The 27,387-nt window shown below is 46.6% G+C and overlaps 2 protein-coding genes across 2 annotated transcripts in view; one reads left to right on the top strand and one right to left on the bottom strand.

Moving 5' to 3' along the window:
- Positions 1-9,090: 9,090 nt before the first annotated feature.
- On the bottom strand, positions 9,091-12,754 carry LOC131920139 (RNA exonuclease 1 homolog). The gene has a single exon (XM_059274543.1). The coding sequence runs from the start codon at positions 12,752-12,754 to the stop codon at positions 9,104-9,106; it is 3,651 nt and encodes a 1,216-aa protein (XP_059130526.1). The 3' UTR covers positions 9,091-9,103.
- Tmem273 (transmembrane protein 273) overlaps positions 12,753-27,387 on the top strand; it is a 46,978-nt gene continuing 32,343 nt past the window's right edge. Inside the window, exon 1 of the mRNA XM_059273135.1 lies at positions 12,753-12,903. Coding sequence (XP_059129118.1) covers positions 12,753-12,903 — 151 coding nt within the window. The remainder of the gene's footprint in view (positions 12,904-27,387) is intronic.

The raw sequence follows: 27,387 nt of genomic DNA on the forward strand, positions 1-27,387 counted from the left end.
CTGGCAGGTGAGAGAGATTTGTCCTGACTGTGGGCCAGGCAGGAAAACTCAAGCTACAATCTTCCACTGACTTCTTGTAACTATACATAATTGGGCATGCACATGATTAAAATCAGATGCATTATGGAAAGGGACATGCACAGTAGAAAAATTACTATATGACCTAATCTAGCAATCAAAACAGAGAACCATGTCATTATAGTAACTTCTTTCTCTTAAGCCCCATAAAAGAAAGTCCCAAACAATAATTGGGGCCCTTCAGCATTTCACTCATGTGGCTCATTGCTCCTTTGCAGCATCCTCTGATATTTTCTATTGTTTTGCTTTAAATAAATCTCCCTTGGAATTTTTGCAAATCAATGTGGTACTTACTTCAATTCCTGAGTAAGAAGCCAAGAACCCTGAAGCAACCACTCGGACCCTACAGTTTTGTAAGCATGCCTCACTGTGCCCAGCTGAAGTTTCCACTATTACAATGATGTTTGTACATTGGGGTATTTTGTTAGAAAAGACCCCCCCAACCAGAAGTAAATTTAGCATGCCAAAGAGCATACCTACTTGTTAATGATGGGCACTTGGCCTGCCTAAGGGCAGCCTACTTACAGTGGTGCAGTTTGTAATGGTTAAGATAGTCAACTTGATGGGATTTAGATTTACCATAGAAACACATCTGTGAGATTATTCTATTAGACCTAGGAGATCATTTCCAAAAAAGGCTTAATTAACTGAAGAGAGAAGATCTATCCAGAATGTGAACCGTGATCCCAGGCTGAATTAAAAGAAGAAAGTGGACTGAACATCAGCACCCATTTCTCTCTGCTCCTTGACAGTGGATCCAATGTGATCAGCTGCCTCATGCCCCTGGCCCTTGCCTTCTTCACCATGACTGTACACACTCAAGCTAGGCTAAAATCAACCTCCTTACACTGCTGTTGCTGGGTGTTTTTTAAAAAATAGAAATGAAAAGTTAACTAATACACTGTCCATGGACCAGCATTAAGCCTTGAACAGATCCTACCTTCCAGTGTTGACTTTGGCTTCTCTTTGCTTCTCTCTCTCTCTCTCTCTCTCTCTCTCTCTCTCTCTCTCTCTCTCTCTCTCTCTCTCTCCCTTTGGAGATCCTCTTTTTTTTTAACCAGGCATTGTTGTGGTGTGGGTACAGTGGAAACAAAAATGAACAGTTCAGTTCAGTGGCAGGACATACCTGTCATCCTAGCACTGCAGAGACTCATGCAAGAGGATGGCATGAGTTTGAGGTCAGCCTGGACTACACAGTGAGCCTGAGAGATACAGTAAGACAGACAGACAGATAGATAGATAGATAGATAGATAGATAGATAGATAGATGATAGATAGAGGTACATTCCTGCTCCACATAGACCCCTCTGTCTGAAGAAGGGAGATGACTAGGCAAAGTGGTGGAAAAGAAGCTGTTACATGTTTTTCTGGGCACAGGGAGGCTCTGCTCTGCCAGCCCCAGAATTCTGTTCCCTAGTCACAGTGCCTCTAGGGGCACCCAAGCTTCTTCTTGGTGCAGAAACCCTGACACCTTACCTCTTGCTCGTCACAGATTCTTGTATGTGAGCTACAGGATGTTCAGCTTTCCTGGGTCCATGATTATGTCCCCTGCTTCATACCTAGCCATGCAAGCGTCTTCAGACGGGCGATGAGGTTGGATTGTCTGCCCCATCTTGTCTTTCAGAGCATCTGTCCTCCGCCACCCCCACCCCCTGCAGCTCAGGGACAGCTGTGTCAGTCAGTCCTTTTCCTTCAGCAGAGGATGCAGAGAGGATGCCTGTCTTGAGGCAGCAACAGAACACCCTGGAGATCATCTCCACCGCCACTCTGTAACTCAGATGGTCTTTCGGAAAAGGCAAGTGCCCTTCAGAGGATCCAACACATGGATATTTCAGGGGACAGAAGATTGCTTTCCTCCCAAACCAAAGTTTTAACGTGTTTTCAGTTCTTCTCTGTCATACCCTGTTTTTAAGTGGGGACTATTCGTTCAGTTGGATTCTCTTTATCCCCCCAACTCTTACACAGAGGCAAAGTTGATAAGGAGGAAGTAGCTTTCCTCATTCCCAGAAGACTGTAACAGTAACACTTTAGCTTCCCTCTAATTACAGCCACCATGACAGTTCATATGTTGTAGCAATAAAAATAACCATAAACCTTACACAATCATTAAAGCTAAGCAAACAGCCCCGCACTGCATCATAACGTACAGGTAGTTGCTAATAATCTGGGAACAGCATTGGGGCATTCAAGGAGCAGCTTTCCTATCTCCACACTTTCTTAAACAACTTCAGAGACATATTTTTATTAAGTATATGCAAGGCAGATGATCTTAAACCTCAAGAAGAGTGTGCATAATAATTGTGTACTCTTGTAATGCTCTCTGAAGACCTATTCAGAGTCCATTCGGAAAGACAATAATATATCAAGAAGTTCTGCAAACTTCCTCCTAATGAAGACATGCCAATTTGAGACCAAGAATGTGGCCTCTAAGGACAGAATAACCACTGCTCTCTGTCTCTCGGTATTTTGCTACTTTATTTCAGAGTGATTCAAAATCTAATTAAATTTCTAAACTCTAATGAAATTACAGAAGAAAAATCATTTAGGATTATATTATGTACAATTACTCACGGCTGAAAATTACAGCTACCCTCTTTCACCGGGATGGAGTCTCCAGGGAAAACCACCGTTATTTATCCGCCATATAAATCTGAAGCTTCTCCCACTCTTTACAGGTTGGAAGTAAAACTGAATTAATTAAATGTATACATCCTGAGATGCAATGGATAGGTGGAGAGAGAGTTCAGGGGAAGAAAGCATATGGGTTCAGGTCTCCTGATGCAGGACATGGGATGGATGAGTGTCCTCCAAGAGTGGGATCTCCTGATGCAGGACATGGGGTGGGTGAGTGTCCTCCAAGAGTAGAATCTCCTGATGCAGGTCACAGGGCAGGTGAGTGTCCTCCAAGGGTGGGATCTCCTGATGAAGGTCATGGGGCAGGTGAGTGTCCTCCAAGGGTGGGATCACCTGATGCAGGACATGGGGTGGGTGAGTGTCCTCCAAGGGCAGAGTCTCCTAATGCAGGACATGGGGTGGGTGAGTGTCCTCCAAGGGTGGGATCTCCTGATGAAGGTCATGGGGCAGGTGAGTGTCCTCCAAGGGTGGGATCTCCTGATACAGGACATGGAGTGGGTGAGTTTCCTGAAGAGTAGGATCTCCTGATGAAGGTCACAGGGTGGATGAATGTCCTCCAAGGGTGGGATCTCCTGATGCAAAACATGGGGTGGGTGAGTTTCCTCCAAGAGTAGGATCTCCTGATGAAGGTCATGGGGTGGGTAAGTGTCCTCCAAGTGTGGGATCTCCTGATCCAGGACATGGGGTGGGTGAATGTCCTCCAAGAGTGGGATCTCCTGATGCAGGACATGGGGTGGGTGAGTGTCCTCCAAGAGTGGGATCTCCTGATCCAGGAACACTGCCCACCTTGCAATCACAGAAAGTATAGGCAAAGATGAGGGGCTGGTTGTACATTCTATGTATTGTTGAACTTCAGGAATCTTAGCTTGTTTTTCTAGAGACTGGAGAAGGGATTACCACCAGAAGACTGCTGAGGAAGAGTGGCTGGAATTTCTAGTTTGAAAGAGTTTGATGACTGGATCAACCTAGATTCATATAAATGATGAGACTTCTGGAATGTTCCGGCAGCTGTTCAGTAATTTTGTAAATGTCTCTGTTTAGGATATGCACAGAGAGCTTTGTTGCCACAGTTGCAAATATTGACATCCATTGCAACACATTTGACTTGTATGTTTTAGGAACATACACTATGTCTTTTATACTTTTGTCTTCCAAAAGAACTAGATACAAAACCTATTTCTAAACATCTGTTTGGAGATATCAGAGACCTACTAAAGCAAGGAAGGGTAGGAATTCCATCTAGAAGGAGAAACACAAAAGTCTTAAATTGGACAGGATTTTTTTTCTAGAGGCATCCGAGGTTCCGAGGTAAGGAAAGGGATGGACAGCTTTGAGGGGCTGTCATTCACAACTTGTTGGTCACACCCTTGGTTTCAGGCCAGGATGCCAAAGAGAAAGTCCCTAGCAAAATGGTGACCATCAAGTCCTTCAAAAGGACAAGGTCCAGTTAATTTATCATACTCTGTGAAACTGTTTTTAGATGTTGGAGTCTCATGAGGAAGAGGTAGAAGATGATAATAGCCACATAGATCTAGTGAGAGATCCAAGGCTTCAAGCTGTTTTGTAACTTTTTGAGCGTCAAGGACTCATTAAAAAAATGCTAACCAGAACCTAGAGAAAGTGACTGTAATCGTTACCTGCACACCTGTCATCCTGGAGGAGGTGACTGTGATCGTTACCTGCACACCTGTCATCCTGGAGGAGGTGACTGTGATCGTTACCTGCACACCTGTCATCCTGGAGAAAACAACTGTGATTGTCACCTGTACACCTGTCATTTTCTTAGAGGAGAGGTTTTCCATGGTTCTTGTAATACTTGTTGCGATGATGCAAAGATGTGAGTTGAAGAAGTCCTTATGTTAAGATTTATTTGTGTGTGTGTGTGTGTGTGTGTGTGTGTGTGTGTGTGTGTATACACGTATGTCTGCTTGTCTTTCTTCATGTGCCTGTGCATATTTCCAGAGGTCAGAAGAAGGCATTGGGGTTTGTCTACTCACTTGCTGACTATTCCTTTAGGCAGGGTCTTTTCCTGAACCAGAGGCTTCCATTTTCTCAACAAAGCTGGAAGGCAGCAAGGTCCCTTGGAGCTGAGGTGACATTTGTGTGTGCAAGAGATGCCCAGCTTCTTACACAGGTGCTGGGAGCTGAACTCTGGTCTTCATGATCCCTCTGCAAGCATGGAGCCATCTCTCTAACACTGAAGGTCATATTTTAGTTTGGAGCTTATCTTATGGCATATCTTGTAGGTATGTAGGTAGTAGACAGAACCAAACAAAACCACAAACTATTAAATGCATAGAATCCAGAAGCTAGCCTATGAAACTCTTTCCAAATCTCATGGCTTACATAAGAGAGAAATGTGACATGCCTTTCCCAATTTTACAAGACTATACATACTTCTTTGTATATTGACAATAAAAACCCACGCTAAAGAAGTTTTATAAACAATATATAAAAACGCTGAAGCCTAAAGTTCACTCAAATTACTGGAAATGTATACCTTTGCCCTAACAAACATGGTTAAGTGAAGAAAAACGAGGTTCGTGCACCAAAGAGAGCCACATACAGTTTTGAAGGCAGTTGACAAGTGAAAATAGTCACACAGTTTCTAAAGACTTTCATGTGTTCTTATTTCTTAACAATTTGTAATTTTCTGTGGTTTTATCTCATTTTAAATAAATATTAACCTTTGAACCTAATTTTATCAGTTACTTTGTATTCTTTTTTATTTAATTTTCATTATTTTTAAATCGTGGGTGTTTGCAGATGAGTGTGCACACTCATATCAGGATATATGTGTGGAGGTCAGAGTACAATGCATGATGTTGGTTATTGCTTTCTGTCTCATTTGAGATAGGGTCTCTTATTGTTTGCTGCTGGCCCATGAGCCCAGGGGATCCTCCTGTCTCTGCCTCTTGTCTTCCTGTAGGAGTGAGGGAGTGCATGTATGCTACTGAGCATGTCTTTACATGGGTTCAGGAGATCTGAACTCATGACCTGACCCTTGAGCCATCTCTCCAGCCTTCTTTTTATTTTAAACCACTTAACTGGGGCTGAAAAGATGGCTCAGTGGTTAAGGGCACTGGCTGCTCTTCTAGATGGACCTGGGTTCAAATCCCACATAGCACCCACATAGCAACTCACACCTGTCTGTGACTCCAGTTTCAGGGGACCCGACACCCATGGCAAAACACCAATGCACATAAAAAAAGAGAAAAAAATAATAAAAAAACACTCACCTACATTTTTATCATCTTGATACTATACAAAGTCTTGATTGTTCACGAATGAGAACTGATTTTTAAAGAAAAATAATGAATTGATAAAATATTTTAAGTAGTAAAGGGAAATAACCTGTTTCTAATTCTAATGGTATCTAGCAAAAATATTCTCCACACATGAAGGTATGATACAAAAGCATTTTTTAGAGGAGGGGGGGAAAGATGAAGGGGGAGAGATCTAGATACAGAGATAGATAGATAGATAGATAGATAGATAGATAGATAGATAGATAGGACAGAGAACATTACCAGCAGACTCACATTGAAAACATGCAAAGGTATTCCTCAGAAGTGAGTGGACTGCTGTCTCTCGGAGCTTACAGATGCAGGAGGGAGACAGGGCAACAAAGAATGATGGCGAATATGAAGTCATCACCACAATTGGGTAGGACGAGTTCACCAGCAAGGCTCATCTCCACCCCACCTGCTTAGCCCTGCTTTAAGACAGTCTCTTAGGTAGTCAGTTCTGTCTTCTACAGAAGCTTTAAGATCTTAAGGGGCACAGAGGTCTTTTGAATTGCTCCTGTCAGTGTTTTGAGCCTTTCCGTGCAGTTTCAGAGAACTGCCATATCATCAGCTGTTCAACTTATAGATATGATGGCCATTGTATTTACTTACGTTTTCTTGAATGCCAACATGGAAGATTGATGAGTCTCTATAAATGACTTTCCCCCACTTTTTTGACAAATAATATGATGGGGTCTCTTGTAGCCCAAGAACTTTCTAGTTGGTCAAGGTTAGCCTTGAACCCTTGATCATTCTATCTGGAGTGCTGGGATTACAGGTGTGGGCCACCATGTTCAGCTTAGGACAAAGACTTCAAGGATCAGGAGTTGAACCCCTGTCTCAGCAGCAAGAGTACAGAAGCCAATCACTAAACCACCAGGGAGCGTCATTGAGCCATTTCCATGAAGGACATTACTAGACTATGAATTAGGTTGCTATTGTGTATAGAATCTTAAAATTTGAATGTCCTTTGAATTTGTTTATAAGAGAAAATACTTTATACAGTAGTTTGTATTCAACTACATTATTTTTATGTATTAATTCTGTTGCTTTCTATTCAGATAATCAATTGGTGTGGAAATAATACCAGTTTGCATCTTCTTTTTAGCCTCAAGACAAAGAATTTTTTATTTTTGCTTTAAAGGACCTCAGGAGGTTTTTTTTTCCCCTCATTTAGATCATTGTATATTTTTCTCCTTTGATCAACTAATACAGTGAATTATATTTACAGATCATTTTTCTACTTTCAAACCATTTTAAAATTCTTTGGTTAAAATTTAGTTGATACAGTGTGTCAGGTTTTAACATAGGTAATAAGATTTCCGGCTGGGCGGTGGTGGCACATGACTTTAATTCCAGCACTCAGGAGGCAGAGGCAGGCGGATCTCTGTGAGTTCGAGGCCAGCCTGGGCTACAGAGTGAGTTCTAGGAAAGGCACAAAGCTACACAGAGAAACCCTGTCTCGAAAAACAAAACAAAACAAAACAAAAAAAGGTTTCCGGATAAATGACAGATAGAAGGGGCATCCATGTGACTCGGTGCAGGAGGAGAGTCGGGGCAGGAAAGGATACACTCAGTTCCAAACAGAGCATTAGTGGAAGAGATCAGGGGTTCACAAGGGAAAGGACAGCTGAACAGGGCAGAGAAACAGAAGCGGAGCGTGACTCCTCAAGGGGCCACAGACAGCTCCGGCGGTGCTGTGTGCACATGAGTGCAGATGCCTGCTGAAGCCAAGGGCAGCTGATACCTTGGAACTGCAGTTACAGACACTTGTGAGCCGCCTGATGTGGGTGGTAGGAACTGAATTCCAGCACTCTAGAATAACAGCAAATGCTCTTAAAGGCTGAGCCATCTCTCCAACCCCCAGCCCTATTTTTATTTGTCCTCTTAAAAAATGTCATTTGATGCACAGACATTCTTAATTTCAGTAAAATACAATTTATCCATTTCTTCCGTCACAATAAATATGAATGTCTATTGCAAAGGTCTCAATATACTCTTTCACTTTACCTTTATTGTACTTATGTTGTAGTTATTTCTTTCAAATTTCCTTTCCTTTTACTATTCTTCGTTCGTCTTTTTCTCTTTTGTGGGGGAGTTCAGGGGGTTCTGGGGACAGACTTAGTTTTCTGCAGTTGATTTAAAGTTTAAGCAGTTCAGCCTTGTGATTCTGATGTTTATCCCTAGCCAATCATGCCTATTCCCGTGACTTTCTCCTCATCAAATTCTTGAGCATGTCAATACCCATGTCTTTCTTGGACTAAGGAAACCAGTCACTTTAGCACACGTGAACTCCCGCTGATACCATCCCAGTCTCCTTCTCCACACTTGTGTTAGCATCACAGAGACTATTAGTCCTGAAAATATATGTGTGTTGGTAATAGTTCTTAAAAAGAATGTAGAAATGTATAACACGAATCTTTTTTTTTTTTTTAAAGTTCATACAAACATTTATTCTGTTCCTACCCACGGAGAGAGGCAGCAGCCCCCAGGAAGGCAGCCCAGAGGTCCTAGAAGGTTAGGCCTTCCTTGGGGCTGGCTTGGCTCTGAGGCTGGGGAATCTTGGTGGGTTGGGGTGAGTTCTGGAAGCCACCCCACAAGGCAGAGCAGACATTCAAACCCATGGGATTGACTGTGTGGGGTTCAGACCCTGGATCCCAATGGCACCAGGGCTGGACTCCTCTGCTGAGAAGGAACTGTGGGGCCAACAGGTTTAAATTAAAAATTAATAAAAATAACAGTATAAAGTAAAAAAAAAGACAACCCCTTCTCAAACCATGAGGGCTTGTCCTGTCAGCTGCGTTATATTCAAAGGAGCAGAAGGTAAAGCCACTGCCCGGTGCAGCAGGATGGGTGGGGGGCTGACTGGGTATAGGGAACAGGACTGAGGGTGACATGTAGGGCTGGGCTCAGGGGGTCGGTCTCAACCCCAGCTCAGGGACATTCTAGACCTGTAGTCCGAGCTCCGGAGGCGCATGGTCAGCTGTCATGTTTTATTACAGTTTGAAAAGAGGCCTAGGGCATCAGGGCTGAGGGCATCCGGGCTAAGGGCAGTCAGGGTTGTAGGAAAGGGGCGTGGCATGGTGGTGGTGGCGGGTAGGGAGTCATCGCTTGGTCTTGGCGTCTTCTCGGATCTTCCAGATGACAAGCTGCATGCAGGCGCTGGCATCCTCACTGGAGCTGTGCCCATCCACATTGTCTTGGATGATCTGTCTGAGGTAGTCGGCCATGAGGTTCCGTAGGGAGCGCTTGTAGGGCAGGCCCAGACGGTGCGGGAACAGCACTGATGTGTCCACCACCGTGCCATGGATAATCTTGAGGGCCAGCAGGTCACTCTCCAGGCTATGTCCGATGAGGATGGTGTCAGCACTGAACATGCTCAGCAAGACGGCCTGCACGTCCCGAAGTGTGATACTTGTGTCCTCTAGGTCAGCCTCCGTCACCCCCGAGAACCTGGTGTTGTAGTCGACAACTTCATTGTCAGGCTTGACAAAGGTGTCATACACGACCTGCATGTCTGTGTCCACAACTGTGACACGGGTCAGCTCCAGGCCATACGTAGTATAGGACATCTCACAATCTAGGGCAAAGACCCCTGCATGGGAATCTTTGGGCAGCTCCTTCTGGAAGGTGCGCACAAAACCCTCCAGGTTCTCCTTCCTGCCGTCCTGCACGTGTTGCTTGGCAACCTGACAGCCCACAGAGCCAACTGCAGCTGAGCAGCACATATACTGGGTCTCCCAGCCCCCAGCCACTCGTTTCTGCCGCAGCAGTCCCCAGTGGTAGTAGCACTCCTTATTGCGCACACAGCGGCCCGAGGAGGACACAAGGTACTTGGTGCCACAGCGACAACAAATTCTGCAGGAGGGGTCCTTGGGCTTCTTCTCCTGAGCTGTGAAGATGACAGCGCCCCCTGGGCGCTCTGGGTGGGGGAAAGGGTAGCCGTTCTCCTTGAGCTGCTCCTGAGTGAGCAGGTACTCCCTGAGACGGTTGTACAAGGCGGTCCCTTTCAGCTCCTCCACCCGTGGGCTGCTGGGGCGGCTCAGTGAGAAGCTGGTTTTGGCTGCCAATCTGCCTCCCAGCACCACCTCGTGGGACACAACTCTGCGGCCACTGGCTTTGCTGAGGCTGGGTACGGTGTTGGGGACCAAGCCCCTCAGCTTCTTAAGGGTGTTCACAGCGACGTTCAGGTATATGTTCTTGCAGGAGCTGCGCTCATATGCCACCTTTTCCTCATTCAGTGCCTTCTCAATGGCCTCCTGGTTGGACGGGCAGAACTTGAGGCACTCCTCGATGAAGAGGTTGAGATAGCGCTGACGAACCACAGTGGGGACCTTGCCGCCAAATTCTTTTGGGATAATGGGCTTCTTTAGACTCTGGAGTGATGGCCTGTGGGTGATGCGCTTGGGGGTGACAGTGGTGGTGGTCTTTGATGCCATCCCTGACAACGTGCGTGTCTTCAGCGGCTGGCTGCCAGGTTCAGGACCGTGGGACACCTGGCTGCTGCTGGCAGGGAGCACCCTCTTGGCACCTGTTGGGGTGGTGGCCAGGAGAGGGTTGGGTACATGAGCAATCCTCCTCTTCTCCCCAGGGGCCGAGATACGCATGGAGGAGAGCCTATCTGTTGGCCTTGGGGCCACCTGTAACCAGCTGGCAGAGTCCTTCTGCGCCTGCTGCGCTCTCCGGTAGCACACCTCTTGAGCAGTCGGGGGCCGGGCTGGGGGAGCCGCGGGGGCCCTCCTTGGGGCCTCTGCCTCATGGCCTGGCTTGCAGAGGTGGGAGACCCTTCTCTTCTGCCCCGGGAACAAAGTGGTCAGGCCTGTGTGCACCTTCTCCACGGCCTTCTCCTTGGGGGGTTGCTGGGCCAGCCGGCCCTTGTCCTCCGTCTTCACACTGGTAGACTCATTGAAGATCCGCAGGCATTCCTCCATGGGGTCCGCATCGAAGTCCACCTCCTTCTCCAGGGCTGAGTAGTCCGTATCCATCTCTGCACACTGGCTGGCTCCCGAGGAGGAGGAGGAGGAGTAGGACGAGGAGGAGGAGGAGGAGGAGGAGGAGGAGGAGGAGGAGGAGGGCAATGGGGAGGGTAGTGCGGGGGATGCAGGTGGCTTGGCCTTGAGACACTTGGGCACCTGTGTCTCACCGAGGCCCAGACTGGAGGAGTCTGATCCTGAGGCTGAGCTGAGGCTGGGCAGGGTGGGGGGCCAGACCTGGGTTGCCCTGGCCCCCAAGCTAGAGTCCTCCTCCTCCTCGCTCTCATCCCCAAACAGTTCAGCGTGGCTCAGGACCCGATTCTTGAGCTTAGGGACTTCCTGGGGGGCACCCTCGTCCAGGGAGCGGGCCTTGCGTTCCACCAACTTCCCTGATGGTGTCTTCCTATCACTGCTACCTTTCCAGGCCAGTGGTGTGTGGGGACCAGGCCCAGAGTCTTGGGGCCGGGGCCCTCCACTGGAGGGGCGGCCTAGTCCCCCTTTCCCTGAGCTGGCCACTGTAGTGGTGTTGGATGGCTTTTTCTTGGTCCCTTCGGAGCCCTGGGCCTTGCCCCGGGGGCTGCCAGCTTGTGGTCTCTTCTTGTCTGCAGACACTTCCTCCTCCCGGGGCCGTCCTGGGTCCTTGTCTTTCTTCTCGTCTCTTTTGCAGGCCTTGTTCTTGTGGCTGAGGCTGGCTGGTGTCCCACTTTTCTTTTTCTTGGCTTTGCCATCCTTGGGGACCCCAGCATCGTGAGAGGCCCTGGCTACTGTGTCTGCTGCTTTCGGAGGCTGCCCCAAGTCTTCCACGTCATGCTGTGCAGCTATCTCCTTAGCGCCCCATAGGCTGCCCTCCATTGGCTCCAGGCCCTCCTTGGAAACAGGTTTCCCAGGTGCCTTGCTTTCAGGTTCAGCCCTAGCCTTGGGGCGGCTGACATCAGCCTTCGCCGGGCTAGCCTCATCTTCTGAGTCTGAGAACCTGGCCTCACAGTTGCCGAAGGGGTCACAGGGCTTTTTGATAGCAGGTGTGTAGGGCTCAGCACCCGGGAAGCCTTGTGGCCGCTTGGTGGCCCTCTCATCCCTGGCACTGGCCCTGCCAAGGTGCCGAACTGAGTAGTTGGACAGTGGGTCATACTCCAGTTCTGTTGATGGCTTTGAGCGGTCCACCACGTACTTGCCACCAGATGCGGGTTGGCCACAGTGGCGCGGCTGGCCCACAGCCTTGGGGACATACTCCAGGGCACTGGTACCCCCTCCAACTCTGCCCTGACCCCTCTCTGAAGGGGCCAATGAGTACTTGTGACCTTGCTCAGAAGGGGCAGCCAGTGGGGTGGGCTGGTAGCCTGAGTCTGGGCTCAGCAGGCCACCTGGTGTATAAGGGAGGGCCAGCGAGAAGGTGTGCTCATCATCCAGGCTCGTGGCAGGGCTGCCGGGCGCTAGAGCTGAAGCCCCAACACTGTGTCCCCGTGCCATCTCCAAGAGCTCCTGGTAACTCCTCTGCTCCAGCTCTATCTTGCCACGCACAGCCTCAATGGCTTGCTTGATCAGCTCCAGCATGCCATCACCTTGGCCCAGCGTGGCATTCTCTCTCTCCGCAGGAGGTTGAGGCAGCTCCTGGTTGTACAGGTCATAACCAAGCCCTGCTGCGGGAGACACCGCACTGCTGCTACCCGGAGCACCGGGGTCGGGAGCTCCGCGTTGCCGGAAGTGGCTGTAGGGCCGCTGGCAAGGCTCCCCCGGAGCTCCCATCCAGTATGGGCAGTCGATGGAGCCGGTAGAATATAGCATGGTCCCTTCCGCAGGAGAGCCCTGCCGGGAGCTACCTGGGACCCCGGAACCCCTCCTCACACTCGCCCCGGAGATCTCTGCTCGCTCCTCTCGGACCCCCGACGGCGCTGCCATCTTGCTCCGAGGCTCCATAACACGAATCTTAAAAGGTCTTGTAAATAAAAGCAAACCCAAAGCCAGGTATTGGGGTGATAGCTGAGAGATCAGAGACAGAACAAGACACAGCCAACCTCACCTTGCCAATTCCTCAGCTGATCTTGTTTCCTCCAACTGAATGCTTCTGAGTCCTCACCCAAATGGATCTCAGCTGAACTGCTGCTAAAAGCTAAAAGCTTAAAAAGACTAGTTTCTGGTCCTCATGCCTTATATATACCTTTCTGCTTCCTACCGTCACTTCCTGGGATTAAAGGCGTGTGTCACCATGTCTGGCTGTTTCCATATGTGGCCTTGAACCCGGATGATCTCTGCCTCCAGAATGCTAGGATTAAAGGTGTGTGTGCCACCATTCTCTGGCCTCTATGTCTGTCTAGTGGCTGTTCTATTCTCAGACCCCAGGTAAGTTTATTAGGGTCCACAATATATTGGGGGACCACAGAAATGAAAATGAAGAATAATTGGATTTAAAAGAAAATAGGAAACATATTTTAATGAAGGTGCAGAGACATGGCCTTGTTCTGGAGTTCTGTTCAGTCCAACCAAATACTCAGAGAAAACATCCCCTGTGGGACTGGAAATGAGTTTCTTTTCATCTCTGAAGTCTGTTAAACTAATCCCCGAATCCTTCATCTTTATAGTATGGGTTGCATACAAATAAATGACTTGCTATTGATCCAGCCGTATCCATTCTGTTCCACCCCCACCCCAAAATGGATTTTCAGAAAGAAACATATATTTATTTTCTGCATTCTTTTGGTAATTGATTGGTTTTTAAAGTTGCTTTTAAAAATAACAACAACATTGAATTCCAATATCTTTCTTGGTTTCCTGAACTTCTTTTTAGTGGGAACGTTTGTTTTTTTTTTTTTCTGATTGTCTTCAGATGCTTCACACCACTGAGACTATCTTTTTTATCTCAAGGGGCGTTTGCCTGGGTGTGAAGCCCTGGCCTCAGTCTTCTGCTCCAGCTGTTGCTTCACAGCTGCACCCACCCCACCCCCGCTCCCCCCCCAAGTCAAGATACACAGCACAATCTAAAGTTTTATCTGCGATGTTCATTTTCTCTCCTAAAGCTTCTTGAATTTTCCTTTTCTGTGATGGGAATACATTTGTCCTCCTGCGGTGATATTTTAATTGTGCTGAAATGTGATTTTATTTGTATGTTAATAAGAAAAGTTTACCTGGAGATCAGAGGTCATAGTGAGCCAGGAACAGAAGTCAGGCAGGTGGTAGGCCACACCCTTAATCTGATCACATGGCAGGCAGAGTCTCTGTGTGTTCAAGGACACAGCCATGCATGGTGACACACGCCTTTTATCCCAGTACCAACCATAGAGACCTGGAGGTCTGTACAGGCAGTGACAAGGAAGTCATGTGGCTGGGCTTAGAGCCAATGAGAAGACAGAACAGGAAAGCAATAAAAGCTCAGGTTAGGCAGGAAGAAGCTCTCTCCTGTGGGAAACTAAGGCTTGGTGGTAAACTAAAGGGCAGTCAGTGGCTCTTCACTAATTCTCTGATCTCTTCGGCTATTACCGCTGTATTTGGCTCTGTGTTTCTTATTTACTAAGACTGTTTAGAATTTCGTCTACATCCTCCCATCATGTCCTTTAGCTGTTTGGTTTGCAATCTTCCATTTATTTATTATTGAGAAATGTCATGTATCGTTTCTCCAAATAGTTCTTTCTTCTCATAACTTTCTCTTTTTTTCTAATACCCAGTTATATCAATGTTGACACTTCACCCCGAGTTTCTCGACACTTAGTTTTCTCCTTTCTACGTCTTCTCCTTCTAGCTGATACGTTCTGGAAGAACAAGAGACTCATTCCTCTGAAGCGAATTAATTTTCCTGCCGTCTTCAATCTTTTCTTTTTTCTCCCCAGAAACGCTCCTTATTTACTTGCTTCCATTCCCAGAGGCTCCATTTTTCAGTCCCTATTTTTTCATTAAGCGAGTTCATTGACAGTTTCATACAGATATGTGATGCATTCTGATGGCTTTCTCCCTTCCCTCCTGGACCTCCTTCCCTCCCGCCCATCTCGGCTCGCACTCCTTCCTATTTGTCCCATTTCCAGATTTATGACCCTTGTCTTTGTTGTGTGATCCATTTAGTTTAAGCAGGGTCACCTGTGTGACCACTGGATTAGGAATGTCCACTGGAACCTGATGGGGTCAACCAGTGGACTCACAGGTAAAAGCATTAATTCTCCCTTTCCCTGAATGCATCTGCAGGAAACAGTTTAGCAGTGAGGGGCAGGACCCCCCCTCCCCCAGTCCCTCCTCTAGCCTTGCCTGGCTGTCTATGGGCCCATTCTAGTGCAGCCCAAGTCCAGTTACCTGTAGTAGTTGGGAGTTCATGGCTACAATGGTTGTGTATTGTCCAAAAGATGGCATTTTGCTGGCCATCTTCCTGTCTTTCTGCTCTGAGAGTCTCCTGGTCCCCTCTTCTGCCATATCCTGAACCTTAAGGAGATGGCATTAAGGTCTCGTTTAGGCCCTCAATAGTCACTTACTGTTGCTGCCCTGTGTAGACTGAGTCTGCCTTCATCACAGGTCTCTGGAAAGACAGGCTTCTGTTAAAGACTGAAAGTGCTACAGGCACAAACACATATATTTACAAGGAGGTTTGGTACTATAGCAATTTGACTAAACAACAGCATTAAGCCCTCTCACCACCCCCACCCCACCCCAGTCCGATGACCTCCTCTACCATGAGTTTGTGATCACGTTTGCAAAACCAGGCATGGATTCCTTGCTGTGCAGGGAGAGGCTGTTTCTATTCATTTTCACAAGTGCCTGTTCCCACCTAACCATTCCGATCTCCTCTCTTGTCTCATTTTGTGTATGTGTCTTTGTGTCTGTGTCTGTGTCTGTGTATGTATGTGTGCTTATAACTTATCCTGCTTTATTAACTCCAGTTCCTCTTTCATCATCTGGGTTCTTGTTTTCACCCTTGGCTCTCTGCTTTTCCAGTGTCTTGCTATTTTCCCATGTGAACTGGCATTACTAAGACACTTACTTGCTTAGGTTCTTAGCTCTACTTGTGCCTTACGGGGGGGGGGGGGGGGGGCGGGGGGAAGCTTGTCTGTGAGGAGACTGATTTGCAAGTAAAATTGGTTTTAATTCATTGTTCTGAAGATGACAGAATTCAAGGTCCATGATCACATCAATGAGGGCTTCATGCTGCCTGGGAGAGGGTTGGAAGGGAGCACAGGTGGGATCCCTTGTGAAAGTGAGTGCTAGTGCATGTAGAAAGGGGGGGGGAGGGAGACAGTGATGCTGCTCTGCTCTCTGCCAGGCCACTTTCACAGGACTAAGCCAATCTGTGAGAACTATCTCACTACCCACTCTAACAAGAAAGACAATCCCTCCTAACGGCCATACCTCCTAATACCACTACCTTGGCAACCAGATTTCAACACGTTATTTGTGGGGGCAAAATATACCCTAACCATTGTCCCAGTAACTACACTAGACCCTATCCTCAGTTGTGTGTATTTAGAGGAAGCAGTGCTTCAGAGATGGGTGTGTTGGGATGCGGAGGGTGAGACCCAGGAGCAATTGCTTGGGGAGGGGCCGGTTGGCATCCACCTGTCAGTGTTTGTCACTTCATGATCCTCTCCCACCCCTGGGCTAGCCCTGATGAGCTTTTGCTTTACCCAAGCAACTGAGTCAAGACAGCAAGTAGACGGTTCTATACAACTAGCCCATGGTGCTTTGGCCTCATTCAGCTTATGCTACGGGCTCCCGAAACCATAGGCTGAAATCCAAACTTATTGGAGCCACAAGGGTTTCCCACAGTTTGAGTTTAGATTGTAGACAACCACAGATCTTCCCTCTTCTCTGCTAGAAGCCCTGTGCTGCTCAACCAAGACCCCTGTACTTCTCTCCAGGAGCAGCGCTAAACCCACATTTATGGAAGTCACCTGTTGTGTCTCCCAGTATGCATTTGTAGCAGTCATTGTATATACGAAAACTGAGTTTGTTTCTTAAGTCAACATTACAAGAAACACTAATAACAAAGACATCATGAATGGCTTGTGACTTGATGTACAGTGTGTCAATCATTGCTTAGAAGTTTTGTCGGTGATTAATTGTCTCATATCATCTCTATGAGTACAATTTCTGTTCTCTTTTTATAAATGGAAAAAAAAAAGGCATGGAGCAATGTAAGGTAAAGGGTATCTGGCTCCTGGAGTCTGTGGTCTGAATCACTAGCTAGATCTGGTTCTAATACATGCATACATGCAAATACTACATATATATTAGAATGTGTGTGTGTGTGGGAGAGACTGGTTCAACTTAAATACTGGTTATTTTTCTAAAAATTTTGCCTTCTTCTTCATCTCAAGGCATGGCCAAGTGTGACGGTCTAGATGCATAGCTTTGAGAGGGCTGCTCTGCTCTGAGAGCCTTCCTTTGCATTGAACTCACAGAAGGTCTTGCCCTGGAGCCCCATTCCATGTCTCCTTGGATGTAGCCCTTTCTACCACTGAATGTGTTTGGGTCTACCACTTCCCCAAAGTGACATCAGTGGACGACCAGCTCATTAGCTCTCACTGGTCACTGGCAAAAAATTGAGGGTGAAAGTAGCTTTTGGATTTTGGTGCTTTCATTATTTCAGGATTGATGGCTTTAATAATGAATCTTGCATTAATACCTCAATGGACTGTATACTTTTTATCATGACCTGGCCATATTTGAGAAAATTTAGAATCACAATATTATTCTTGGGTCAGCAACAGAAGTATGCATAGCCATGAGGGATAGGGAAAGAAATTAAGCCATGAATATGTAAAAGCATAAATATAATTTTTACAATCAGGAAGTAATAATAAAACCACCACACATATATACGTAAGTACAGTAAATTGGGAGCACATTTATGTGTAAGATTCCCTTGAGGCTGCTCCCCAGTGCATTCACATCTTTATTTCACCTTATTACTCTGCTAAGCACACTCCAAGGTCACGGTACTCTTTTGATGCAACGGGTATAGGGCAGGAAGGCTGCAGCCAACGGCCAATTTCCCTTACAACCTTCACTTTCCCTGGAAAATAGGTCTCTCCCAGCTTGCAGAAGGACAGATGGGGACCGTCTTACTAGTGATTGCTGTATGACAAAACTTTTCCTGGGGAGATGCACACACACACACACACACACACACACACACACACACACACACACACATCTATTCACCCCAGACAGGGATCCCATGACAGACCAAAGTACGGATACCTCCAAAGTACAACTTGGAGAACCAATAGGTTTTATTTGGGGTTACTTACAGAAGTATGGGTGAGGGCGTACCTACAGGAGCAGAAATGACTCAGATAGGAGCATCGCCAAGGCCTGCCCCAGCATGGGTAACAACTCACCAAAGTTGGAAAACCTGGAGCACTCTGTACAGCTTGCAGGCATCTCAACAGAGAGTGTCCTTTCCAAGTGACTCTGGTCTAAACATTGTAGACAAATTTCTAAACAGTCATATTAAATAAGAAACACAGAGCCAAATACAGAGGTACAAAGAGATCAGAGAATTAGTGAAGAGTCACGACTAGCTTTATCTTACTACCTCGACACTCTCACTTCCCTAGAGAGAGCTTCTTCCCATCTAACCTGTGTTTTTATTGCTTTCCTCTTCTGCCTTCTCATTGGCTCTAAGCTCAGCCACATGACTTGCTCATCACTGCCTGTCTATACAGACCTCCATGTCTCTATGTTTGATACTGGGATTAAAGGCTCATGTCACCACGCTTGGCTGTGTCCTTGACTACACAGAGACTCTGCCTGCCATGTGATTGGATTAAGGGCATGGGCTACCACCACCTGACTTTTGTTTATGGCTCCCTATGTGACCTTGCTATGTGACCTCTGATCTCTAGGCAAACTTTATTCATTAACATACAAATAAAATCACATTTCAGTACAAATAAAATATCACCACAAAACATCTTCTTCCAGGCAGCTCAGAGTCTTCTTTACAGCTCAGCTTCATTAATTTGAGAGGGACTCTCAGCTTTTCTTACTCTGACTGGGAGGGGCCTAGTGAATCTGGTCAGTTTCAGGGACTTCCTAAAGCTGTTTTGAGTTGTTTGTCTTCCTGTGCAGGATGGAAAATTCTTTTGGGGAAATGCTGTGGGATAATGCTTTTGTACACTAGTTTAATAATATGCTGATTGGCCAGTAGCCAGGCAGGAAGTATAGGGGGGATAAGCAGGTAAGGAGAATTCTGGTAAGAAGAAAGATGAGTAAGGAGACGCCAGCCCACCATCCAGGGAACAGCATGTAATGGCATACAGGTAAAGCCATGGAACATTTGACAGCATATAGATTAACAGAAATGGTCTGAGTTTAAATGTAAGAGCTAGTCAGTGGTAGGCCTGAGCTAATGGCCCAGCAGTTTTAATTAATATGAGCTTCTGAGTGATTATTTTATAAGCAGCTGTGGGGTCTGTGGGGCTGGGCAGGACCGGAAAAAACTTCAGCTACATGTTTCAGCCTTCAGGACATTGCTGCACAACACACCATCATAACCAGCAGTTAAGTTCCTTCTTTAAGCTGTTTTTCTTCAAATGGGATTCAAATTCATGAATCAAAACTGTGTGTCTGGGGAATGGGCCCAGGGCCTCCTGCATGCTAAGGACTTGTCCCACCCCTAAGGTCCTGCCCTAGACTCTCGTGGAAACTTTCAAAGCAGCCAGTGCTTCTTGCTGGAGTGGATGGAACCATTTACATTACTGTCACATAACCTTGACACTTATCCTAATTTTATTTTAATTATTTAATTTTAAATATGCAATCTTTAATATATACAAACTTGCCATGTATGTGTTACACCGAATAATTAACCAAAGCCAGACTTCAGTCAAATTATTGCAAGTGAAGTGGGGTGCTAAGTTGCCCAAAGCCAATGATCATGTTCCAGGCCCTGTCAGGAAATAGTAACCTTCCCTTTGGGGAAGCATAGTAAGATGTCGGGGCACCCATTGTGCAGCTGAAGGACTTGAGCATCACTTCAGCAGCCCATGTTCTTGTTTGCCTTCTCTGTCTCCTCTCTCAACCCCACTCCTCTCTCCAGATCAGACACAGTTCAGTGAATCAAAGAAGTTTCTGGACTCTCTGCTGTCCATCTTGTTCACTTCTGTGCTTCCTGACAATGGGATCATCTCGTCATCTTTTGCACTTTCATTGTTTCCTGACACCATTTTCTGTTTCTGAGATTGGCCCTCCATGTCCTATATGGCTGTCACATTTTTATAGTTGCATACCGTTCCAGTCCATCCACTCTTCCACTGTTGGATTTTTGTCATTCTTTTGAGGTGAGGTCTTCTTTGCATTACAAGCCAGGTTTTGTAAGCATCCTTTCCCATATCTCTGAACGCCCAGGTGAGAGTCCCTTGGACTGCATCCGGGAGAGTGGCTGTGTCGTGGGACCTGCTGATATTCAGCTTTATCCAGAGAATTAGAAAATTGTTTTCAAAGATGTGTAGCATATTGTCTTACCATCCTACTTAACTGGAGCATTACCTAAGGATTTTATTGTTGGCAATCAAGGAGTATAGAAAATATCATCTCAGTGTGCTCCTGGGTTTCGTGTCTCCAGGTCCTAACCCCGTGAGTGTAGGGCTTCACTGACACTACGATGATGAATCCGCACAATCGGTCTCTTTGTGAGTTTTGAGGTCTCTCCTTCCCACGGGGATATAATTTTCATTTTATTTAGGTCTTCTTTACTGCTGCACACCAAAATTTTCTTGACATTAATCTAGGGTAACCATCATTGGATCACCATACACATATAGTCTATCTGATAAATGTATTATATTCTATGTAGAGAGTTGTTCGAGATAATGGTATCATTTTTAGTTTCAGGTTGTGTTTTTTTGTTTGGTTAGTTGGTTGGTTGGTTTTGATTTTTTTGAGACAAACAGGGTTTTTCTAGGTAGCCCTAGCTGTCCTGGAACCCTCTCTGCAGACCAGGCTGGCCTTGAACTCACAGAGATCTGCCTGCTTCTGCCTCTGGAGTACTGGGATTAAAGGCATGCACCACCGTGCTTGGTTTAGGGAGAATATCCTTTATAAAATATTTTCCATGTTATTTTATTAACTGTGGAGTTTTCTGTTCCTAAAAGATTTCTGAAATTTCCTTAAAACTCTTAAAGTGACCCATACCCCGCCCCTCTACTTAGGAGCGAAGTTTTAGCTGCTTGACTCCACCTGCTGAAGGGTGCCAGGCTTTTCCTGCTTTCTGTTCCTCTCGTGTGTTTCAGGAAGTCATATTTTCCTGAGATTGTCTTCAATTCCCCCAACTTTTTATATCTAATGACCTAAAGTTGTTAATATTGCCAGCATTGCATGATTGGTGTTTTCTGCATTCATATTTCCTTTATTCTTCATGGCCTATGTTTTTAAGATGTTCTCTTTTAATCCATTCTTTGAGAAGTTTGTCATATTATTAGTTTTATTACAAAAAGAAACTTTAGAACTTTGTTGGTCCTTCCTGTTGAGTCTTTCATCTCTGGATCATTATTTTACATTTTCATAGTTTTATTTATTCTTCCTTTTTTGAGGGGGCTGATGGGGAGAGAAAAAGCATGTTAGTTTTTATCACCTTTGACACTGGCTATGAAGCCTTTTTTTTTTTTTTTTTTTGGTTTTTCCAGACAGGGTTTCTCTGTGTAGCTTTGCACCTTTCCTGGATCTCGCTCTGTAGCCCAGGCTGGCCTCGAACTCATAGAGATCTGCCTGCCTCTGCCTCGCAGTGCTGAGATTAAAGGCGTGTGCCACCACCACCCAGCAAAGCCTTTTCTTTTTCTGCCCTTCTTTTCCTTTTCTTGTTTACTCTACTGAGACAGCATCCTGCTGTACAGCCCTGGCTGGTATGGTACTCTGACCCTCCTGTCCTGCGTCCTGAGTGCTGGACCTACAGGCACACATTACCATGCCATCCTTTGCCTTTCTCCTCAGGATTTGCATATTTCCATCTAATTATTAACTCTGATGTTCTATGAAGTCTGATATGTCATGTTTTCATCATCATTCGACTCCAGCTGCTTTTGACTTTGGAGTCACTTAAAAAAGTTTTTTAATTTCCAAATCTGCTGAACTTTAGCTGCTCATTACTACCACAGCCGTGACTCAGTTGTACTGTGCTAAGAAAAATGACCTGTATGTCACACATCGGACATTTCTAAGATTTACCTTGTAGCTCATGTATGACCATTTTGGGTAATTAGAGGTGAATGTGACCTGGATGCTTCTAGTCACTAGGTGATGAGCTCTAAGTCAATCAACCACCCACCCGTGCTTCAATTCTTCCCCATCTGTACTTTAGCAAATGTCCCGTAACACTGCTTGACGATCCTCCCACTTTGCACTAAAGGCACATGGGCAAGGCTTGGGCACATGAGGAGGACAGGAGACTTCCTGACGTGACAAAAGTTGGAGGTGAAGCAGCAGCTTGGATGCAGGGCAGAGCATCACGGCTGCTGAAGCGGGACGCTCTCTGCTGACTCTCTATGAGGTGACCTCTCTAGCCTCAGGTAAGTTCTAGCCCATTCCTGCCTGTTGGACCCTGGGTGAGCTAGGCCAGGATTTGATTCCTTCATTAAGTAGTTGTGATGATGAGCCCATGCTGTGTAGGGCTATGGTGATATTTTATTTGTGCTGAAATATGATTTTTATTCATATGTTAATAAACAAAGTTGCCTGGGGGTCAGAGCCAATATCAGAAGTCTGGCAGTGGTAGCACTTAATCAGATCACATAGCAGGCAGAGTGTGTGTTCAAGGACATAGCCAGTTTGGAGACACAGGCCTTTAATCTCAATACCAACCATAGAGACCTGAAGGTCTGTATAGACAGGCAGTGACAAGGAGGTCATGTGGTTGAGTTTAGAACCAATGAGAAGGCAGAACAGAAAGGCAATAAAAAGACAGACACACAGGAAGTAGGTCTCTTTCTCAGGGTAAGGACGGCAGCGGCAGTGGGTGGTAAGAAGGTGGTCTCAGCTCTTGGCTACTGCTCTCTGATCTCTGGGCTTTGAACTCTGCATTTGGCTCTGTGTTTCTTATTTAATAAGACTGTTCAGAACTACATTTACATAGGGCACCAGGTAAGGTTCTGACTTCTGCCCTCACACACTCACCATCTAAGTGCAGTGGGAACCACCACATCTGTGACAGCCACAGCCACAAGGTTATTTGTGACAGGACTGTACGATAGGGCACCTGCTTGTGCTGGGGGCAGCATGCCACACCAGAAGGGCAAAGGGTCCGTGGTTGGAGGCATCAGGCAGTGACTGCTGGCTCTAGCCTAGCAGGCATATTTGGGCTCTGCTCTGCCTTTTTCTCCAGTTCAGCAGCCAGCAGGCTTCAATTCTTAGCTCAGGAAGTAAGCACAGTGAACAGCAGAAGCAGCTGAAGCTGCTTCCCTTCCTGGGTAGTACAGACAGGCCATGCCCTGGGAGGAGGAGCAAGAGTCAGACTGGTACCTGTGTTAGCTTGCCATGTGGAAACACTTGAAAATTGGTTGCCAATATTGGAAAATGTTTACATCAACACAGAATCACTTGATCCATCTTGGTGCTGGGTCTCCAGGAACCGCTGTCGCAGGTGGTTGTAAGCCACCATGTGGGTGCTGGGAACTGAACCTGGGTCTTCTGTGTGGGTAGTAAGTGCTCTTAACCACCAAGCCATCTTTCAAGCTCCTGTAGTTTTTTATAGCACTCTCAGAGTAGGTAAAGTATTTTTCCTATACATCATTATAAGAAGGATTATTTTTAGGTTCATATGTGTTTAGAGAAGCAAGTGTGAGTTTTTAATTGTGTGGTGCTGGAGTCAAACCCAGGGCCTTGGGCATGCCAGGCAAATGCTCTACCACTGAGCTTCATACTCAATTTTTTTTTGTTTTTTGTTTTTTGTTTTTTCAAGACAGGGTTTCTCTGTGTAGTTTTGGTGCATGTCCTGGATCTCACTCTGTAGACCAGGCTGGCCTTGAACTCACAGAGAACAGCCTGGCTCTGCCTCCTGAGTGCTGGGATTAAAGATGTACGCCACTGCCACCTGGCTTCATACTCAATTCTTGTTCTTTATTTTTATTTTTGAGGTAGAGTCTCACCACGGAGCCCAAGATGGCCTGAAACTTTCTAACCTTTGTGAAGCATCACATTGGACTATATATTAAGACCACATAAATATGTTAATCTGTGTGGAGGTAGGGGGATAGAACATTTTCAAGACACTAAAATGCTGCAAGGTGCATTGCTTGTGATGTGACCTCCTTTTCTTTCGTGCCCAGAAGGAGCAAAAGTGACCATGCCCAAGGATCTAATGGACATCTGTCCACCATGGTCATCTGACCACCTCTGTTTAGACGTCTGGGTCTCTGATAGTTGTCAAAGGCAGATGGGATGGCGACACGGGCTGTTGGCTGAGTGGTTCAAGCCCAGCCCCCACACACACCACCTCTGTGTAGACTGTGGTTGGGTTTCCTCCTCTGTCAGAGCCTGGTCAGGATTAATAGTCAACACAGGAGGCTGTGATGGGGTCCAGGACCTGTTGAGTCCTCAGAGAGCACCAGGCACAGGAGGAAGTGCTGATGTAGGGCTGCCACTCAGAGGTTTGACAGGGGAGCCCAGTGGATGGTTCATGTTCTGCCAGCTTGTTTGGAGGCTCTACACTTGTCAGTGTGCGGATTTAGCATTTAAAAAGTAACATTGCTTACCCACTGAGCTTGGAGCCTCAAGTCAGCTAGCTGAGCCAGGAGAGGTGGTCAGACTTGAGCTCTGGGAACTTGGATGGGAAGCCCAGCACTCTCTTCCATCAGTGCAGAAGTGTATGGCACACGAGCTGCAGAGATGTCACCATGTGGGTGACTATTAGCAGCAGGAGTCGGGGACTTTCCTTCCTACCCCTGCCCTTGCAAACAGCTAAACATCCTTGAAAGTATGTGGTGGCGTCCGCCATTTATCTATGAACGGATCCTGCTGTCTGCTCTATGGTAAGGAACACACATTCTTCTTCATTACAGGTTCCTTTTAAAAACCGTTTTAACACCTGTGTTTCAATGCTGCTGACTCACTTTACAATCCTTATCTACTCTCGTGTGGGCATCGGAAACTGTTACTTGCCTTGGCCGGGTTGCACACATCTGTAAGCACAGCATGAAAAAGGCCTCAATGGGTGACCAATGCAGGTCTAACCTGGGCGACACAATGAGCTATCTCTGGAGGAAAAAAAAAAAAAAAAAAAAACGAACAGGAGTCAAGATGTAGCCCAGAGCTCGTCTTTGTCTCTCACGTGCCCCAGGTCCTGGGTTTGATTCTAGCAGCACAAGAAAACAGCAACAATGCCTGCCATTCTCAGAGGAGACTAAAAGGCCTCCCCAGAGTCAGAAGCACCCATGCTGTGACTACAGAGTCAGGGCTGAAGGGGAGGTCGCAGTGGTGAACACCACTGTTCAGGCCCCAGGGCTGAGAGGCTACTCAAGGTCTGACTTTCTGTACACAGCAGGTCAGGTGCTAACCTCCTTTATGACCTTCCAGCAGGGGCCTTTGGGCAAGAAATCAACCTGAAGTGACGCCTCAGTCTTAGAGCTAAGGGAGGGAGCCAGAAAACTTACGGTGACCCCTTCAGCATCCAGTGGTGGACCCTCACCATCATACACTAACTCCCTCCCATCCACACTACCAGACAGGGGCCAAGTAACAGGGACTTCCCTCACCCCTGCCTGCAAAGGGCCAAGAGGAACCCACAGCCTCTGGCTGCCGCTGTAGCTTCCTTCCTTTTCAGTCACGTGGGGCTTGGCTCCCATCCCTGGAGCCTGGGGTCATGAGGCTCACTTGCACTATCTCTCAGGAGCCAGGACAGAACACCACTATGACTCTAGGGTCCCAATACTGAGAGTCCTCCTCTTCCTCTTGGGTAAGTGAAGGCAGGTGGTGGAAGTGGGGGTGGGTGTTAGCCTTTGCTAGCCTGGGAGCCTCGTGAGCATGAATTGTAGACTGAACAGCCACGGGCTTCACGTCTGAATCATGACACATCCCTTAGGATAGATGGATTTGCTGGCTTGGGTGGGATTGTGAACGCCGTCTCCATTTCATTTCAGATGCTACTTTCAAACAAATGTTGGCTGAGCTGAGTGAGGAGAGGAGGGGTGGTGTGGAGGGAGAGTGCCAGGCTATCTAAGAAGAATCTGCTGCGACTGTGGCTGTGTTCATTACAAACTGGGATGTGCTTTGGACACTCTGAGTTTCAGTTTCTGACCTAATGAAATGGGAGATAATAATGTTCACTTCATAGGTTCGCAAGAGAATTGAGTTAAACTTAAGTGACCCAAATCAAGATGACTGAGATAGGCAGGTGCCACTGCCTCATGCCTGGTGACTGTGTGGAGTGGACCCGGGAGCATCTTTATTTTTAGAAATCACCTTTATTGCTAAGCCCTGAAAGGTAGAAGGAAGGAGAGAGGCAGGGGTAAAGTAATCCCAACAGGAAAGAAAAACAAAAACAAAACAAAACACAACAAAAAAAACCTAGAGAAGAATAGAGAGGAGGAAATACGGAGAATTGGAGAAAAGTGCAGCAAAACTGTTAGAAATATGCAGAGATGTGGGTGGCAGTGATGGGGAGAAGGTCGGCTTTGCAAACTGGATGTCAACTGTTATTTCTTTGGAAGGCAGCTGTGCTCACGTCCACCAGCACACCACTGCTGTTTCTTTGGAAAGACAGCAGCTTATGCTTCAAGATGCCTTTTCCAGAAAACTAAACAAAACTGAAAGCTAAACAGACTGACTCCTGAGAGTCTCCTGTCTCTGGAGGTGTGGCCTGAATCCTGAACTTAGACAGAAATATTCCCACAGCTGCCCTCCACGTGGGCCCATGCCAGGCAGGGGCAGCACAGACCTGGGTCTTGGAAATTAGCACTTCAAGACAGACATGTGGACATGGGTCCCTGACACGTAGAACCAGGAAGCAGTGTAGAAGAGTGTTCAGGACAGTGAAACTCGCTGATCCTGCCCAGCAAAGGGCCAGAAGCCAGCAGAATCTCTAATTTCTGCTTTGGGCCAACAGAAATACAGATTAGTCTGTTCCAGGGAATTGGGGAGGGGAGTGTGAATTTAAGAAAACCAATGGATAAAGTAAAACTATATAAACAGACAATTCATTGAAGAATTCAGACTATAAGCTTTGGAGATGCTCAGGCTGACAAACTCTGAAAGAGGTAATAGCATGTGGCATGTCTTGGTGCTTTTGAAGTGCTAAGGACTGGCTAACGTTTACACTGCCTCAGTCAGTCCCCACAGATGTATGGAAAGCCACCTTGGGTACTGAGATCTCTGGGTGCCTTTTTACACTCTGTGGCCCAGACATCCCACCCTTTAGTGCTTTCACATAAAGGTGAGGATCGTGAAGTTAGTACTAGACTTCCAGAATGTCGCTCTTGGCTCTGATCTTTGCCTTCCCTCTGCTCAGTCTC

This window comes from Peromyscus eremicus, chromosome 9, assembly GCF_949786415.1.
Source record: "Peromyscus eremicus chromosome 9, PerEre_H2_v1, whole genome shotgun sequence".
Taxonomy (NCBI): Eukaryota; Metazoa; Chordata; class Mammalia; order Rodentia; family Cricetidae; genus Peromyscus; species Peromyscus eremicus.